This window comes from Ictalurus punctatus, chromosome 10 (assembly GCF_001660625.3).
Source record: "Ictalurus punctatus breed USDA103 chromosome 10, Coco_2.0, whole genome shotgun sequence".
In the NCBI taxonomy this organism is placed as follows: Eukaryota; Metazoa; Chordata; class Actinopteri; order Siluriformes; family Ictaluridae; genus Ictalurus; species Ictalurus punctatus.
In genome coordinates, this window is record NC_030425.2 from 6,284,639 (window position 1) to 6,299,577 (window position 14,939).

Genomic DNA, 14,939 nt, shown 5'->3' on the forward strand with positions numbered 1-14,939 from the left:
AAAAAAGGCAGTTCTCTGTGAGATGGAGCGAGTTTTGTGGTGTCCTCGGTCCTGATTGGTCCAAAACTATCCGAACTGGAGATCTCCGTCCAATCAGGAGCTGCGCGTGCTGCCCAGCGAACGCCACTTGCTCAGAACTGACTTCAAACCGCGGAGGGAGCGCGTGCGTGCGCGAGACGGATCTCGAGGGGATCTGATGACTTTTCCCAGCACGCGAGTATTTTTTTTTTTGCTACGAACCTCCGTTTCTGAACGCATGTGTAGGTCGAGAAGGCGCTGCGCATCAACATGCACGGGGTTGAGCTGTGAGTTTGAATCCTTATCATACTGACGCATTACTCTCATTAATGTAGCATGTGTGTTGCTGCAGTTTTTTTTTTAATGCATTGTTTTTGAGTAGTTTGTCTTATTGTTTGTCTTGATCCATTATTTGCAGCCATACAAATCTTAAGCTTGAATCATCTTAATGTAATCAACTATAGTGCTGTGTAACTTTGGGATCTGTTCTTCCTGACTTGCAGAATGAAGAGCAGCTTAATCAGTGGACCTGTTTTCTAATAACCATAGTCATGTTAAAAGCCTTAAAGATGAAGCATCTCTCAGCTCTGCTGGTTTTGTGCTTGCACCTGGTAAGCTGTCTGTCTGTCTGTCTGTCTGTGAGGTAAATTTGGCCATGTGCAAAAACAAAAATTCCAACAATTCCACACTTGAAGAAATTTCTTGATACACAATTTATTTGGCCATATTTATTATTTGTTCTGAGTAGATCGTGGATTTACACACGCAAAAACATTTAAGTAAAGAAAAATAGTTTTTCAAAAAAAATAATAAGTAAACAAAACCAGATCATGGCTAGTCTATGTTGTCTTTTGTTTTGTGTGTGGTAATGAAATCAGCAGGTCAGAGTTTCAGAGCACAGCTTCTAAAGCACAACCCTACACATTTGCATGTTTCCCCTGCTCCCAGCACACTTGATTCAACTAATCAGCTATATAACAGTTGATGTGGGTGTGTGAGAGCAGGCAAAAAACTAAACAGGGCATACTCCAGGACCGGAGATGGGATCTGTGTTCTGTAAGCACTTGTAATACGCCCGCTACACTCTGAACTGCTTATCATGATGCCATTTCGAGCGAGGATAATATCCAAGCATACGGTCAAGTTGCCTCATCCACCTCAAGTGAAGGTGAGGCACTGACACTGTATAAAACGTATAGAGTTTGATAAAGAAATGGTGTTGCTCTGCTTGACCGTAGCAGAGATTCAGCAGAAGAAGCTGCCAAAAAAAATATATAATATCCTATTGTATTCTTGATTTGTACAATAGAATACAATCATATGTATAATGCATTACGCTATTACTATTCAATATTTGTGAAATATGATTTGTTGCAATGCTGAGTCAAGAAAAAAAAAAAAAAAAAAACTGTACACACAAGTCAAAAAACTAATCAAACAGTCCCTTAGTCTGAGAAAAAAGAACGAGGAGAAAGACAATTCCAGTGATCCACAAATGAAATACAACAATTGGAAGTTATGGACTGAACTTGACACCTACAATAGAGCAGCACGATGGGCTCCTGTTCTGAAAATTTCCAATCCCGTTGTGTTACGTGCATTTATTTAAAATAATCTAAAGCGTACAATTGCTGGCTTTCTGCATGTTCAAGGCAGAATAAGACGCATTTCTAGTGAATCTTTTACTGCGACTGTATAATTAAATCCAATGTGTCCCTGGAAAGTATTTAGTGCAGATTAAACTGACAGATAAGCAGTTCGGTGGAATAAGCAGAACTGCAACATGTTATATTTACCTAATCTGTCTCCTCAAGAAATCCGTAATGCACCAATTTTACCCACCAGATTCTTGCTCGCGGAGAGGCGAGTGCGTGATTTACTTTCAAACATGGTACATGTTCATGGCGAGGCCCAGACACAGAAAAGACAGGTTTTAGTCCTTAATCCAGTTAAATTACAAATGAGAACGGCTCAGCGTGGAGTCCTGCCTGAGCTTAATCCTCTGTTTTTCCCTTACGTTTTATTGCAGCTTATTTTTCTTTAAATTGTATTCAAATGTTCTTACATTGGATTAGATCTCCAATCTCGCTCTCTCTTGTTTTATCTAATTACATTCTTAGTAGAGTTGCAGAATTTGAATAAGAGATTAGAGCTGACGAAATTTCACCATCAGTGATATTGACTTGGATCTTTACCCCAACTGGCTTCTGAACCTGAACCTAAGGCGTATTTAATTGTACAGACTACTCCAGAATGAGCTTTCACCTCAAACCTAATACACCTCATATTTTTCGGTGAGCCAGCATGCTTACTTCTATTTGCCTTCTGTATCTAGGAAGGCATTTTCCAGTAATGACCTCACCAGAATAGGTGGCCTTTAAAAGGTCTAAACACGAACATTAACCCTGCATTCTGATTTCAGAGAAGTGCCGTCAGTGTGAGGCATGCTGCTTAGTCTCTGAAAACCTGTATATTTAACTCTCAGGCAAATCAGTGGGTTTGTGAATTGCGGCACCTTAGTGATTGATGAGCTGTGTGTGTGAATATGCACAGGTGAGGGCAGAGATAGTGCACACTGGGACTAAAGCCTAACTCATGGAAGCTGTGTGAGGAATTCTGGTGATCAGACTGCGTACAGACGGTCTTGTAGTGGAAAAGGGCCTGGAGTAGTGCTGTAGTGAAGCGGCATCTTTCCACCTTCTGATATTCTTCGGCGTCTGGTGTAGATGCTCCACATCACTGTTCTCACCTGAGCAGCCATCTGAATATGGTTCCAGCATAGGCCTGCTAACGTGCCAGAAATTGTGGCCCATTGTCTGTGGTAATTGCCAACGTCGGCTCACAGCAGGCAAGAGTCGCCAATAACTGCTTGGGTCACCTATGGCCACATATCCCAAAGTTTTACATTGTAGAGCAGATGCCCACTTTCACCCTTTTGAATTTTCTTCTAGAGGTTAAACAGGATGTTGTGGTTGAAGGCCATAAAACCCATTCGAACAAGGCACGCCCATGCAAACTTTGAGAACTTTGACGACGGACACATTGGCATCCAAAATAGTGATACCAAGAGGATCACTAAGTATGTCAAGAAATACATTTATTAAAATGAACTTTCCTAGGGCAAGGCCCAAAAGATTTGCAGGCAGTGTGATAAGTAAAAATCGAGAAGAAACTAAGTCAAACCATATTTTGGCATCTTGTCTGAAAAGATTGGACATTTTGAAGTGTTTCAGTGCAGTGTCCTTCCATCCCAAGACACCAGGTTAGCAGTGTACGTTTCATTAAATGTTCTCTAGTCCAAGTGCCACTAAGTACACTATGTGGTAAAAAGTATGTGGACACCTGACTATCATACCCATATGTGCATGTTGAACATCCCATTCCAAAGTGGGTTCCCCATTTGCTGCTATAACAGCCTCCAGTCTTGTGGGAAGGCTTCCCACTAGACTTTGGAACGTGGCTTTGGGAATTTCTGACCTTAGTGGCACAGCCAACGTTCCAGTTCATCTCAAAAGTGTTCTGTGGGGTTGAGGTCAGCTCTCTGTGAAAGACACTCAGGTTCTTCTACTCCAAACTTGACAAACCATATCTTCATGGAGCTCGCTTTGTGGACAGGAGCATTGTGATGCTGGAACAGGTTTGGACCTCTTAATTCCAGTGAAGGGAACTCTTAAACATACAAGACACCATTGTATGCTTTGAATTTTGTTGCAACAGTTTGGGGAAGATCTACATATGGGTGTGATGGTCAGGTGTCTACATGAATTTGTCCATATAGTGCATGTCTGACAAGACTCTGGTCAGCAAGACAGTTGGCACCATGGGTTTACCTGGTACTGCAAGGAACAAGAGGGTAGCAGTGTAAACGCAATTCTCACAGATTTATATTGGAAAAAAGTGGACTCAAAACTTAACTACACAAATAGACAAGACACACTTTCTGGACATTGAACCAACTGTTGGTCCAGTGCTGCAGCTCTGTATAATGTGTTGATAGACTAGTGCACTAATATACTCACTAGTGAATGAGTCTGAAACTGTTGACTAGTTGGGGGAGGATAAAATAGCAAGGCAGATGGTAAAGAAAGCAGGCTAAATATATTCCATTGATCTGGAAATATTTCAGATTATATGAAACCAAATCTTTAGTCAACTGCACTGACTCTGCTGGGAGAACTTCACTGTTTTATGCAGAGGTGTCCATCCCCATCCACTCTCAAAAAAGTTCTGAACAATTCTGACTTGCCTGATCCTGAAGAAATTCGGACAAATCTGTTCATTTGAACCATCTCATGAACTTTCTTCATTCATTTTATAATCCAATTGCAAGTTCAGATTCAGACATTTGCCATTCGTCTTACTTTCCTTCTGAGGACCTTCCACTGGTATAATTATTTATGCAGCTACTTGATGCTATGCAACACCTATATGTTTTGTTAAAAAGGCAGTTTTCCTAATGGGGACCAGACAAATGTCCCCACAAGGTCAAAACTTGGATATTCCTATCCTTGTCAGACATTTGGTCCCCACTAAGATTTAAGCACACAGACACACAGCCACATCTTGTGCATAGATAAATCATACATAGCGTCATATGCCTGACACTGATGCGTGAAGGAGGTTTAGGTAATTGTTTGTGTGTGCTTATTGTCAGTTGATACAAGTGTCTTATTTCCATGGTGTAATGGTTATTCTTTACTAATTCAATCTGTGATCGTACTTTGTTTTGAAGAGTAATGAAACCTTGAGGTAACCAACCACATTTTCCCACTGTTTTGTGTCTAAAGGTCATATCTGAGGCAGAGCCCAGTGTAGCACTAGGCCCACTAGGATGGAGAGAAAACGATAAGGATAAAAGCATTTCTCAGCATGGTTCGCGCTCAGATCTCCTCAAACCTGTGTGGCTTTTCTCACACCTGTCCTTAACCAGTGAAGCCCCCCAGCAGCTTGCAGTACAAGACCCGTGGGCCTGGCTGTTTAATCGCACAGAAGAGAACGAACATAGTCTGGCTAGAGCCAAGCGGCGACCCATCGTCAAGACGGGCAAATTCAAGAAGATGTTCGGTTGGGGTGACTTCCATTCCCACATTAAGACAGTCAAGCTCAACCTACTCATCACGGGCAAGATTGTTGACCACGGCAATGGCACGTTCAGCGTCTACTTCCGTCACAACTCCACAGGTCTCGGCAACGTGTCGGTGAGCCTGGTGCCGCCTTCCAAGGTTGTTGACTTTGAGATCAGCCAACAGGAAACCCTGGACGTCCCCAAAGACACCAAGTCCTTCAACTGCAGAGTGGAGTACGAGAAGACCGACCGGAACAAGAGGACATCCTTTTGCAACCACGACACAGGCAGGGTGTGCTTCCAGGAAATGACGCAGAGCCACGTCTCCTGGCTCTGCTCCAAGCCCTTTAAAGTCATCTGCATCTACATTGACTTCTTCAGCGCTGACTACAAACTGCTGCAGAAGGTCTGCCCGGACTACAATTACCACAGTGACATGCCTTATACTTCAATGGGGTAGAGTTCCAAGATTGCCACGAGCTTAACACGTCTGTGGAATTGAATTTCTGTTATCACAGCCCACCTTTCCTTGTTACCTTCTTGTGATGAGTGGGCAGAAGAAAGTAAAGCAAGTTGAAGGTAATGCTATGAGCAAGCCTCACGGAAGGTTCGAGATTATTTTAACGAAAAGAATCTTACAAATCTGTAAAGCCTAACAAATTTTGTCATGATCCACCTTTTGATAATGTTCCGTGTTTTGCATGTCGTAATAGTATTTGTAAACTTGATCGTCAGCAGTACTTCGGTGGATTTACACACTTGCAAACTTCTCATTACCTGACCTCATGAGTGTAACAACGTTCGTTCATTCACCTTGAACTATGATTCCTTACCAGATGATAAAGAGAACAAATCCTCTGTTTCTGATGTCCATTATGACATCACCCCTTAAATGTGCTCAGTGACATCTTTATGTCGTCCGCCAAGAAAACAAGCTATGACGTGATCCGTTTTATAATCGTAGTGAATACCCGTCTTCTTGATTCATTCTGTACAATTCGTTTTTATCATTAAAAAGCTGTGATCCCCAGACACTCTAGACTAACCGCGTTCTCATGGTTGTTATGTGTGATGTTTTGAACACAGGCCTGATTAGGGATTATATAGTACAAGACAAATTGAAAAGGCAGCAGTGAAAGGAATGCAGAAAGAAGCCAACAGCTAAAATATAATAGTGTTCTGACAGGCCTGACGTTAAGCACATGGTTTCACTATAATACAATATGAAAGGCTTTAACAGTGTGTCTCAAATACTGCACACATATAGAAAGGTTTCATATTGATGCTGGGAAATCTCTTATATAATATTTCAATTATCACTGATCTCACAGGAATGCTTTTTTCTTCTTCTATAAAACGGCTATGTATCCCCCCGCCGTGTCAGCAGTAACGGCGCACTTAACTGTTCTATAGGTTATTGTGTACATATAGTTCATTCCTACACTTGCTATATGCCTGCAATACCTTGGAACCACAATAGTATTATATTGCTAATGGAAACCAAATGTTTTTGACTGTCTACAAGGACCAAAGGGAGACAAAACTCTGCTCTTGGAGACTTATTGTCTTGTCAAGATTAAACCATAATTGAACCCATCTGACTAATATGGAGTTGTTTAGTTTTTATTTGCTAGATCTGATGATCAAGGTCTAAGACTGTAAGTACGACAGGGATCATGAAGTCAAGAGTCTATCCAGGATCTTCGATTCAATCCTGAGCTCAGCTTACCTTCAGTACGGAGTTTTGTATGTTCTTCCTGCGTCTATGGGTTTTCTTTGGGTCCGCCAGTTTCCTCCCAACTCCAAAAAACATGGTGGTAGGTGGATTGACAATGCCAAATTGCCCCTAGGTGTGAATGCATGTGCGTGGTTGCTCTCTGATGGACTGGCGTCCTATTCAGGGTGTTCCCGGGACAGGCTCTGGATCCACTGCCTACGGTTACCGAGAACAAATAAACGCATTCTACTATAAACAGTGGGACTAAAGTCCAAAAATAAGCAAAGCTACTTGTGCTTTTTGTGTTTTAATTTCAAAGCAATAAATCAAAGTTCTTTTAAACCACAATACCTTTTCCAAACACAAAGAACTCTGCCATTTCATAGAGAAAGCAAAGCTGCTAATCATAGAAAATAAACTCCATACAACTAAAGTCAAAAATAAGTCTGTGTGAAAAGGGGGAGAAAAAAAAACGGTTTTGTAAACAATATGATAAACAAATCTTCATATTTACCCAATAGTTAAGGAGGTGCAAAATACCAACATGTTCAGTTCCGCTTTCATGTAATACTCAATTACATACTCAGGAAGAATGCATCACATTTCACCAAGTATTCTAATGCAGAATCTCAGTTAATACTTGTGCCCATATTTACTGATGTTAAACACACTAGTAAACATTTCTGAAAACACCACGGGCAACATCATTTTTAAAAAGTGTCAGAGGAAATGATTTCGCACTTGACGTGTGGATCAGTTTGTGTGAGTTCACACACTATCCTTGTTTTTTTTTCTCCTTTTGTCCTCCAAAATGTCAATATCACAGGCAGGGCTTTAACATTCTGGATGCCAGTTAATGTGCCCCTGTTGACAACACTTCACAGACAAGGGACCTAAACATCACCTTAAAACTACGGTGTTACAGAAGAGTTAGTGCAATCTGGACAGGCCTGGAAGGGGAGAGCATGTCCTTTAAGGCCATTTATCAAATGACACATCACTGAGCAGAGAGAAGCCAGCTCCGAGGCGGCCATTTTAAAGCTGGTTCCTTCGTCTGCAGTGAGCAAAGAGCACTGTAAGCTAGTGCAGTCCTCCAGCTGGGCTTTAGTAAAGGAGAAGGGAGTGACAGGGCACAAGGGAATCAGGGCTGGCTGCTGCATCTTTCTAAAGTGTGTGTTGGCAAAGGTCAGGACTGTTTAAGCCGTTTCCTGGGCAGGCCGAAAGGAGGGCACTGGGCCGACGCGAGGGCACGAAAGGCTTCAGCCACTAGGTGAGGATGGGACTGGATCATGGCCTTCCAGCCTGCAGTCTCCATTATGTCTGCTGCATGACTGAAGGACCGAGAAAGAAATGGAGTGAGTAAGTGACTACAGTAATGAGTACTAACCAGAGCTGGGAAATAAAAAGAAATATTATTGCACTAATTATTATTAATTTTTTTTTGTAAAATGCCTCAAACAAATTTTGTGATGAGAACTGTTTACAGAAATTATTATCCAAATTTGCTTTACACTTGAATATAAAACGCAATTTACAAGCTTCTTCGGTATAAACACGGCTTAAAATCTTCAAGTCGTCCACAGTCAGGTCTCATCATCCCCAGAAACAAACTTTGGATGCTGTGCTTTCTCATTACAGCTACAAACACCTTCATAGTTTAGTCATCAATTTAAATGAAAACCATCTTGTCTGAACAATTTATTTCTACATTCTGAAAAGTCTATACATAAATACTTTATAATATAGTCTTTTGTTGTTTTTTCTTTCACATATGCAATAGTGAGGAGTTTATTTAAGATGTGTGCTGCCTTGGCTAGAGGTCGACCAATTGATTGGTTTGCTGTTTAATCAGCACAGAAACCGATTGCTGGAACCAAGGTTGGGTCCGTTCCGGGAGCGGCTGAGAAGGTCCGCTGTCATTATACGGTACGAGAGCGGCCTCTAGAGTTTAAATAAAAACCATCACTGACAAATTTTGTTGTGTTATTTGAAGTCTCCATTTTTATTTGTTATTGAGTGTTAATTTGTGGTTCAGTTTGGATGTATACCTTTTATTTACTGTAATATTAATAATTAATATTTATTTAATAAAAAAGTACAGTACATTTTCACGGTACAGTCAGTACTGTATTTTTGTAATAAAGTTCAGCAATATTTTAGTTTGTGTGTTATGTTTTTAGTTGATAGTCAGCAGGTACCGCCCAATTTAGTTATCGGTATCGATAAAATCCACTATTGGTCAACCTCTAGTCTTGGCTTATTGAGTTGCATCTTACACCAATCACTAGATTCTTAACTAAGCTGCTGTTCGTTTTATTTGTAGGATAAATACATGCAAGTAAAAAGTAAATACTTTAAAGCCCATTGCACAAGCCGCTTAAAATTATGCCTTTAGTTCTCCGTCTCTTTCCAAAATTAGCCATATAATCCATCAAAGATTAGCACAGATTACGTTAAAGATCACCAGCATCTGATCATGTCATCCCGAGCTCATTCAGCAGCAACATTTATTTTTAATTATCTCCCAGCTTTAATACTGACAGCTGATATATCAGAATATGGCAGCAGAACATGTGTATACGTACTTGCTATTCCAGTTCTTCCCATCTTTACAGCCCAGTTGTCTGAGAACACTACATCTGGAGTGGAAACAGGTAGTGTTACAAAAATATTTGCACTGGCATGTAATAACTACCAAACCTATAACATACCTTTAAAAAAAGAATTGAAGGTCCATAATTGGGCCATAATTAATGCAATAATACAAGGTACAATATATGCACCTTTCTAAGTAAAAGATGAATATTAAAAAAAGGTACAAAACCATCCCAGTTAGTACACCTTATTAATTTAATTATCACATATTACGTCTGCAACAACAAAAGCGATAAAATCGATAAATAAAATAAGCGACGACGAAGGTCATTATGGATTAGTCGGGTCTGTGAGGTCACTGTGGATAACCCCCATCAGGGATGTCACTTCACAACGGTGCAAATTTCTAGTAAAAAACAAAAACAAAAAAAACGTCTGAGAAACAGCAGAGGTCACAGAGTGAGCTGATGTGCAAAAAGTGCACGATCCAGGTCGTCCAAAACATGAGAATGTTTTATATTAATCGCTTTAAACAAACTCCTAAGTGTATTAGCGCGGCTTGTCGTGTCAGACGCTGCGACAGATACATGTAGTGTTTGATGCGTTTCTGATGTGTTTTCTTCAGTGCAGAAATGACACTTCTACCTTCATATCCTTATCTGTAAATATTAGAAATCCTCGCCAGTATTTCCATTCTACATCAAGCCTCGTCCTGACAGCGAGTCAGTCTCCGGTAAACTTCACTGAACGCGCGCGAGTCCAAGCGTAAATGAAACAGCGCGCAATAGAAAGGAAGAGTAAAATATTCATTTTGAACAAATATGTTGTTTGATGCTATATTTAGCGATATTTATAAACAAAAGTAGTTGTGTTTATGAGAGCGGTAACTAATGAGGTTATAACATGTAATTGTATATAAATGAAAGAAGTGTCATACATTCACAGAATAAAGTGACATGTTACTGTGTTCAGATGAGTGAAGGTGTCTGACTTGTACCAGTTAACACTTAGCTTGTGCTTTTGCTTTTCATAGCCTTCAATTTACACAATGTTTGACAACATTCAACCCCCTCCCCGAAAAAGTACAGAAAATAAAAACTGGCCTATTAATCCAACTAATTGATAAATCAAATAAATAATCAACAGATTAATCGATTATTAAAAATAATCATTAGATGCGGCTCTATTACATATACATTTCCTCATATGTACTCCACATGTGCATGCATGCATGTGGTGGTGGAATAGAGCAAAAAACAACCCTAAATAAATAAAATAAAATAAAAAACACCCCCCCCCCCCCCCCCCCCCCAAAAAAAAAAAAAAAAAAAAAACGAGAGCAGGCTTGCCTGTTGATGAAGTCTATGGCTTGTGCTTTGAGCTGTTCTGCACTGTGCAGGTCTGCTAGAATGAGGATGTCTGCCACATTCTCAACAGATAGACTGTTACACAAAGCCTCCTCACACATCACCTTCAATCTCTCCAAAGCGTACTGCAGAACCGGACAGAATTGCAGATAACATACTGAGCAATGACTCATGCACTTTGTAAGATCTTATTAATTAGTAACTCATTTACAGTCACCTTGTCTGCTGCAGCTAACAGATGATCAGCCATTTTCTCCAGGTTTGGAGCTTTGTCTGTGTAGATAAAGACCATCATCTCTCTAAACACATCTGGTTCGACATCACTGATGTCCACGCGGTTCTGTTGGAGAGGAAAAAAAAACAAAAACAACTGTAAATATCTCCAGGAAACCATGAAAGATCTGCTCTGTGATCAACTTGCAGTATAATGCTAAAAGAGCATCTGAAAGAGCTCTGTACCAACACCACACAGACTACCGCGCCACTACCTCATGAAACGTAACGTGAATAACGAGAACCGTCAGAGACGTGAGAGTCGCACAAATTGTGCGACTGTAGAATACACAGTGCTGTGAAAAAGTATGATTTCTTCTGTTTTTGTGTCTCATACTAAATAGTTTTAGATTTTCAAATGAAATACAACATAAAGCAAAGGCAACCCGAGTAAACACACAACACAGTTTTTAAAATGTATTTATTTTATGAACAACAACAAAAAAGTAATCCAACACCCATCATACATGTGAAAAACTAATTGCCTCTTTAAACTTAAAATCTGGTTGTGCCATCTTTAGCAGCAATGACTGCAACCAAACACTTCTGATAAATGGAGATCAGTCTTTCACAGCGCTGTGGTGGAATTTTGGTACACTCTTCTTTGCCGGACTGCTTTAGTTCAGACACACTGGAGGGTTTTGAGCATGAACTGCCTGTTTAGGGTCCTGCTACAGCGTCTCACTTGGTTCAAGTCAGGACTTTGACTAGGTCAATCCTTGTCTTGCTGCATAATCCAGTTTCACTTGAGTTTCGATTTACAGTTTGAAGCCCGGACAGTCTCCTTTAGGATTTTATGGTAGAGAGCAGAATTCATGTTTCTTTCAATTACTGCTACATCCCCACAGCATCACACTGCCACCACCATGCTTGACCATAGGTATGATGTTCTTTTTGTGGAATTTGGTGTTTGGTTTACATCAGATGTAACAGGACTCCTGTCTTCCAAACAATTCCACTTTCGGCTCATCAGTCCACAGAACATTCTCCCAAAACGTTTAAGGATCATCAAGGTGTGTTTTGGCAAAATTCAGACGAGCCTTAATGTTCTTCTGGGTTAGCAGTGGTTTTCACCTCACCACTCTTCCACGGATGCCATTATTGCCCAGTGTCTGATAGTGGAGTCATGAACAGTGATCTTTATTGATGCAAGAGAGGCCTGTAGGTCCTTTGATGTTGTCCTTGGCTCTTTTGTGACTTCCTGGATGAGTCGTTGCTGTGCTCTTGGAGGAATTTTGGAAGGTTTTCAACTTCTGGGAAGGTTCACTACTGTGCAGTTTTTCCATTTGGAGATAACGGCTGTCACTGTGGTTCTTTGGAGTCTCAGGGCCCTTGAAATAGCTTTGTAACCCTTCCCAGACTGATGTATCTCAAGTAGAGATGCACCGATGTATCGGCCAATAATCGGTATCGGCCACAAAGGGAATGTGTCACGCTTTCGGCCATTGGCCAATAGTTTAAAAACATCTGATGATCAGGTCTGATTATATCCCGTCAATCAAAAGAGGGCGGGAAAACACATCGAATTCGTGCTGTGAGTAAAGATGTCTCTTGTGTGGAATTACTCAGAATTGGGCGACAATGACAAAACTGCCGTTTGTAAGCGCTGCTAAAATTTTACACCGCATGGTGCAACAGAGCAGAAGCAGTGTGTATTTATTTCAGTGTGCACGTTAATGAATGAGTGCTTTTACACCAGATGCTGCAGCAGTGAAGCAGGAGGTTCGGCGTCGAGTCTAATTTTTATTTTGCCGAGCTGCTCACACTGAATAAAAGAGCCAGTACACCGTTCAAAGATTTAAATCAAGAGGAGTTGACCAAAAAAAAAAAGTGTGTGTATTTGATATATATATATATATATATATATATATATATATATATATATATATATATATATATATATATATATATATATATATATATATATATATATATAGCACAGAAACTCTCCTACTACTCTATTTGTAGAGTAGTAGGTTTCAAATCCAGTTAATGTTAACATGAGTTAATATATAAAAAAAAAAGTTTATATAATATATCAGTTTGATGTTAATGATGAAGTAGAAATGCTTGTGTTTGTGGAGAGTGAATGTGAGACTAACAGGAGGTTTTTTACAATTCAGTCAATGTTAATATGAATTAACATTCAATAAGTTACTAATCTTACTTTAATCTTCAGAATTGAGTTCATGTGTTAATGTGTTTTCTGTTTATGAGAGCAGTTACTGTGAAAAAACATGTTGAAATGCAGAGAATAAAGTTTTCATTTGCATTTCCTTCAGAATAAATTAATTTAAAAGAAGGTATAAAAGGCAGAACTATTGGTATTGGTCGATATAACTCAAAATTTAGTATAAGTGCATCTCTAATTTCAATCACCTTCTTCATCATTTCTGGAATTTCTTTTCAATTTTGGCATAGCGTGTTACTGGGTAAGACCTTTTAACCAACTTCATGCTGTTGAAAAAGTTCTATTCAAGTGTTGATTTGATGCACTAATCAGGCCTGGTTGCGTCTAGTCCAGCTGAAACCCCATTATGAATGCAGTTTCACAGATTTGGGGAATTAGTAACTACGGGGGCAAATACATTTTCACACAGTGGGTATTGGATAAATGTTATTTACTGAAGTAAAACAGTTATTTAAAAACTGCATTTTGTGTTTACTCAGCTTGCCTTTGTTTTATCTTCGATTTTGTTTTAATTTCTGAAACTATTCAGTATGAGATACAGAGAGAAACAGATGAAATTACATAAAATATATTTATTATATAAATAACAGCAAATCTGTTCAGATATTCTTTTCAGACAACACTGGTCTGAGATACACCTTAATTTTCTCAGTACCCTGGATGGTACCCCAGTATGCACGGACTATGGACCCTATCCTCGCCTTGCACATCTATTGCACTGGAAAGCTAAGCGGTGAGAATTGTATGCAAATTATGTTAAAGCAGGTATTTATGTAAATAAACGACAGATATGACCTCTTTCTCTCAATAATCTGTTGATCTGACAGAAATTAATCCTGGTAAGGAGAACTTTCAATCCTTAAAATCTTACCTTTTGACTCTCCTCCATTTTGTGTTCGAACATGGCATTGAATACTGGTGACCTCGCTACAAACCAAAGTTAAAAAATATTAGCAGTGGCCAGTTCAAAACTAAAAAACAACAGAATTATTCAATTTGTACTATCAGCCACACCTGCCAGGATGGATTTGTGCGCTTTAAACTCCTGTCCTCCGACAAACAGACTGCAGTCAGTAAACCTGGAGCCCTCCCACAGGCTGCCCAGGTCGTCAGCCAGCTGACACTCGGGCACCTTCAGCATGTTCATGTTGGACTGACCGGAAATGTTCACCGAGTCCTGCACCACACTCACCTGTGAGCAACAATGAAGCGTGCAAACCCAACATCAGTCATTACAGAACAGCAGGACATGCACACTAAATCCTGTTCTAGCTTTAGTGCTGCTGCTGCACTGTTACTTATAACTGACTACAGTACCATCAACAGCAGTTGCCATGGTTTCATTATTGCTAAGATTTTAGGAAGGACATTGAGTTGCAATCAAAATTATCCAACCCCCACTGCAAATAAGGGTTATTTTCAAAATTGACAGACTTTCAGCTGTTTGCAATGAACAAATCAAAGAAAAGCAATTGAAATAGTTAAAAACAAATGCTTCAAGTGGTTTCCCCAAACTCAACTGAAAATGTAACTTACAATGACTTCTCCAGTTTCAAAGTTATTCAACCCCCTGAATAAAATCCCTCACAACAGCACAAATATAAAAACAGGTGTTGCCTCAAGCACACCTGATGCAACTAATCAAGGTCTTCATTAGATGCACAGGTGTGCTTGAGCTGGAACACATGAAATACCTGAACTGGTTAGGGGTAG

At 39.9% G+C, this 14,939-nt stretch overlaps 2 protein-coding genes across 2 annotated transcripts in view; one reads left to right on the forward strand and one right to left on the reverse strand.

The window, feature by feature from the left end:
* On the forward strand, positions 1-7,749 carry nxph2b (neurexophilin 2b). Its single transcript, XM_053683230.1, has 3 exons — positions 1-305; positions 522-629; positions 4,806-7,749. Exons 2-3 carry the CDS (start codon positions 570-572, stop codon positions 5,541-5,543), a joined length of 798 nt encoding a protein of 265 aa, XP_053539205.1. The 5' UTR covers positions 1-305; positions 522-569; the 3' UTR covers positions 5,544-7,749.
* The window catches only part of spoplb (speckle type BTB/POZ protein like b), a 22,402-nt gene continuing 14,554 nt past the window's right edge, over positions 7,092-14,939 (reverse strand). Inside the window, exons 7-12 of the mRNA XM_017477733.3 lie at positions 14,241-14,418; positions 14,098-14,153; positions 10,980-11,102; positions 10,745-10,887; positions 9,386-9,439; positions 7,092-8,131 (exon numbers count right to left, since the gene is read on the reverse strand). Coding sequence (XP_017333222.1) covers positions 7,987-8,131; positions 9,386-9,439; positions 10,745-10,887; positions 10,980-11,102; positions 14,098-14,153; positions 14,241-14,418 — 699 coding nt within the window. The 3' untranslated portion in view covers positions 7,092-7,986. The remainder of the gene's footprint in view (positions 8,132-9,385; positions 9,440-10,744; positions 10,888-10,979; positions 11,103-14,097; positions 14,154-14,240; positions 14,419-14,939) is intronic.